The 4,337-nt window shown below is 45.8% G+C and overlaps 1 protein-coding gene across 1 annotated transcript; it reads right to left on the minus strand.

Annotated features, from left to right (window-relative positions):
* Positions 1 to 296: 296 nt before the first annotated feature.
* On the minus strand, positions 297 to 2,900 carry ankrd34ba (ankyrin repeat domain 34Ba). The gene has a single exon (XM_034896135.1). It carries the CDS (start codon positions 2,339 to 2,341, stop codon positions 770 to 772), a length of 1,572 nt encoding a protein of 523 aa, XP_034752026.1. The 5' UTR covers positions 2,342 to 2,900; the 3' UTR covers positions 297 to 769.
* Positions 2,901 to 4,337: the final 1,437 nt, after the last annotated feature.

Consider the following 4,337-nt stretch of genomic DNA (forward strand, 5'->3'; position numbering starts at 1 on the left):
CGTCTCTGTGTGACGCTTAGCGCCACCCAAAACAATTGGGATTGGTTTAAATTAAGGCCAATAATCCAGGGCATGTTATGTGGACTAGCCAGACCTTCTGCTCCGCTGCGTGTGGATGTCAAATGTTTCGGTGTTGAGATTCTGTAGCCTGGTCCTACCAAACTCTGGTACATTGCCCTGGTCCCTTAACTAATCACTAAAATATTTTTTTTTGAGACAAATTCAGAGCTGAAATAATGGGTAAAAATATTGGACATTAACATTTGTCAGAATGACCAGAAATATGGCTTAAAATAAGTACTGATGTTACTCTGTATCATTGAATGTCCATAAAGATGCTGTGTCTCTACTTCCTCCCACTGTACAAAAGGAAAGCCAAAATCTCCCGGATACAAGCGCTGTGATCTTATCAATTTGGAGCCAGTCTGCCAGGTAGTCCCGCCCATACACACGCCCGGCAAATCAATCGTCAGTCACAGCTGTTAAATTGTTTCCGTTGTCACAGAGTGGCCAAACGGTCTTAACACAGGTTTCAGGAATTGTTACATGTAAAACTTTCACACTCAAGCCACGTGCAGAGCGACGCCACGCAGCACACTGAAGCAGAAGAAGCCCCCCATGGTGCGTTACATCGGTTTATAAAGGATGCTTTGTTTCTCTTTTATTCCCTCTTTGGTTTCCCACGTTGAATTTCACCACACTGACACGCCACATGACAGAACATTTCTCACTGAAGCACGCGGATGAACTGCGGATGAACTACAGAAATTCACACTGAGGTTTTGAACTGCTCGGTCTGCATGGAGTGTCTCCTCAGCAGCATCCTCCGGGTCAGCTCTTTGGGGTGTCCCGGAGGAGCGGAGGGAAGGAAACTCTTCAGGCCAAACTCTTTCTCACAGAAACCACCTCCAGCACCAGAGGTGAGGTTGTAAACATTAAGGACGGGGGTGTTGGTGGAGCCGAGGGTCAGTGGTGGCAGAGATCGAGGCCTGGCTTGCGAGCTGTGGTCCAACAAGAAAGTCCCAGACCCTCTGCGCTCGTACCCAGACAGAACTCTCCTGCTCGGGCCCGAGGTGGACAGGGACTCCCTGGAGCCCAGCGTGCCGGAGAAATGTAACGGGGCGTGCCTCTTAGCATCTATTGAGTCCTGTGTTTTCTGCTCGGACTCCTCAGGCAGATTATGGATGCCTCTAGCTAGCTGGGGGTCAGAACTGTAGATGTCCGACCCGATTTTGCGCCTCTGGATGATGCTGTGAAGGCTTGAAGAGGCCAAGCTGTGAAGTGGACCGCCAAGGTTTTTGCCACCAGTACAGGAGGAAGAAGAGGTGAGAGGATCTGTTCCCAGGTTTGCAGAATGGAGGTTAGGGTGGGAGGCAGAGTGGGATGAAAGGAGACCTGGTACGGATATCTTTTGCCCCACGTGCTTTGGGCATTCATTCGTTCCTTCTTCTCCTCCTTTGTCCCGCACTGATCTTCCTTCGTACCATTTGAAGCTGTCGGTGGTTGGAGTCCTGCCATCCAATTTGGGAATTCTGAGAGTGGGGTCCTCCGTTGGGGTGACGTCTTTGCCATATTCTAACGACGAAGACGCTGGGACCTTGAGCCACGGCTCAGAGTTCAACCTCAAGAGGGGTTGCAGCCTTTGAAACCGTGATGGGGAACATAGATGGGAGCTTACGCCACAGGGCTGGGCTTCTTTAAAGGGGAAGACAGTCTTTGGGGGACATAAAGAAGTGGAGGTGCACTGTGGGGAGGTGATGAGCTGGATTTCAGAGGGAGATGCAGGAGCTGCTGCTGTCTTATCAAGAGGACCAAGGGGAGGCATGTTGAGGTACTGCTTGGCTTGCAGTTTTCCACACGGGAACTGGTCCGTGGTTATTATGATCACCTCCTTCCCCTTGGCCTTGCACGTGTCGAGCATCAGCTTCAGAACCTTCCAGTCTCCGGCCATGACTGCATAGACCAGCGCCGACATCCCGGACTGATCCTCCAGGCCGATGTCCGCTCCGTTGTCAAGGAGCAAAGACACAACCTCGAGGCCGGCCTGCTCCTGGCAGGCGTGCATCAGTACAGAGCGACCCTCCTTGTCCTGGATGTTGGGGTCTGCTCCTTTCTCCAGGAGAAACTGGACCAGCTTGACCCGGCTGGCGCTCTGGGCGTCACAATGCTGCGTCCTGCAGGCCACCATCAGCGGCGTCTGGCCTTGGCCGTCGCTCTCGTTGATGTAAGCGCCTCCCTCCAGGAGCAGCCGCGTGAGTCGCAGGCGACGGAGGAAGACTGCTCTCAGCAAGGGGTTCCCTGAATCCATGGCTACCCCGTGGCTGCTGCCTTCTCCCTCCATCTCTCTGGTTCCCAGACGGCGGGTTTCGAAAAGGTCGTCCGACAGGATTCTGTGGAAAATGACAAAACGCTTTCAGAGAAGTCGAGCAGGGATTTTCATACTCACGTTCAAAAGTTGAGACATTTCTGAAACAGACACATGCATTTCAGGGTCAAACACATTACACAACTTAAACTCCAAAATCTTTGTTTATCATCATTTTTAGGGCCCAAGCAACAGAGACGAAGGCCCTTTTGAAAGTGAAGGAATTATTATTTTCTGCAAACAAATTCCCTTTTTGAGGGGCTTAACATGGTCCAAAAACTCCCCTGGGGGCCTGGTTCTCAGGTCACACACATCACACGACAGCAGCAGGGGAATGTAACTAAGTACATTTACTTATGTACAAATTTGAGGTACTTGTACTTAACTTGAGTCTTCTCTTTTCATGCCACTTTTCACTTCTACTACATTTCAGAGAGAAATATTCAACATTTTACTCCACTACATTCAGCTGACAGCTTTAGTTACTAGTTACTTTACAAATTTAGATTTTTGCACACAAAACACATGTAGTTTATAATATAATGATGTTAACATATGTTAATATATGATGTGTTATTATAAATTAACCTATCCAACAATATAAAAACTTATAGTTACAGCTTTTTATTTTCTGCAGTGACTACTTTTACTTTAAATACTTTAGGTGCATTTTCCTGATGATACTTACATACTTTTACATAATTAACATTTTTAATGCAGGACTTTAACTTGTCCTAACAACTTGTGTATTAGTACTTTTACTTAAGTAAAGGATGTAGATACTTCTTTCACCCAAGCACGACAGCAACCGCCCATTTTTATTTAGTTTATTCATCACTTTATTGCGGCTGTTTTGGCTCCGGTCCTTTTTACCTGCATCTAAAAAATAATAGTTAGGGCGTTGGAAAAGCAGAAAATATACAGTTCTTGTCTTTCATGCATGTAGGAATCATTCAGACGCTGCTTTTCATGCTCGTCCTCCACAGCACCAGCAGAGGAAGCCACTTTCTATCAGCCTTTGTACTGTTTGTCCTTGCTTCTCTTTATTAAACCTGATAAAGTGTTCGTTTCCAATGTCTCAGACAGGAACGTCACATTTTCCTGCATGAGTCACAGACCATGAGAGTGAAACATGGCGACAAACATTCTTTAAAGAAAAGAACATTATTTTGTGTGTGTGTGTGCGTGTGCGTGTGCGTGTCATAAATGTCTTCTACCAACCACAATGGAGCTGTAATGACGATGAACAGAAACGGAGGGGAAAAAAACAGCAGCTACAGGTAGAACCCATTGTCATAATAATGAAATGGACCAGGTGATCCGTATACGTCTGCTATGTGGTGTACTTTTATTTTAGATACTTTACATATATTGTGATGCTAATACTTATTTTGCTCAAGATTTTTAATGCAGGACTTTTCTTCTAACAGAGTAAGGGATTTTTTGAGAAAGAGATGTCTGCATATAATGAATGAATGAAGAAAACCTTTGTTTATAATAAATGGTTGTGAAGTAATTTGATTATAATGGAAATTATGGAATGTCCCCTGAACACACTGTAAAAATCTCCTCACTATCTGCTAGCTGCCTGTCCCCTGAACACACTGTAAAAAACACCTCACTATCTGCTAGCTGCTTGTCTCCTTAACACTGTAAAAAAAAACTCTCACTATGTGATAGCTGCCGGTTCCCAGAACAAACTGTAAAAAACATCTCACTATCCGCTAGCTGCTTGTCTCCTGAACACACTGTTAAAAAAAACTCTCACTATGTGATAGCTACCGGTTCCCAGAACACACTGTAAAAAACATCTCACTATCCGCTAGCTACCTGTCCCCAGAACACACTGTAAAAAACATCTCCTCACTATCTGCTAGCTGCTTGTCTCCTGAACACACTGTAAAAAAAAACTCTCACTATGTGATAGCTGCCGGTTCCCAGAACAAACTGTAAAAAACATCTCACTATCCGC

Source organism: Etheostoma cragini, chromosome 16, assembly GCF_013103735.1.
Source record: "Etheostoma cragini isolate CJK2018 chromosome 16, CSU_Ecrag_1.0, whole genome shotgun sequence".
Taxonomy (NCBI): Eukaryota; Metazoa; Chordata; class Actinopteri; order Perciformes; family Percidae; genus Etheostoma; species Etheostoma cragini.

Coding starts and splice junctions, on each gene's coding strand:
- ankrd34ba (XM_034896135.1), bottom strand. CDS start 2,341: ATGGAGGGAGAAGGCAGCAGCCACGGGGTAGCCATGGATTCAGGGAAC.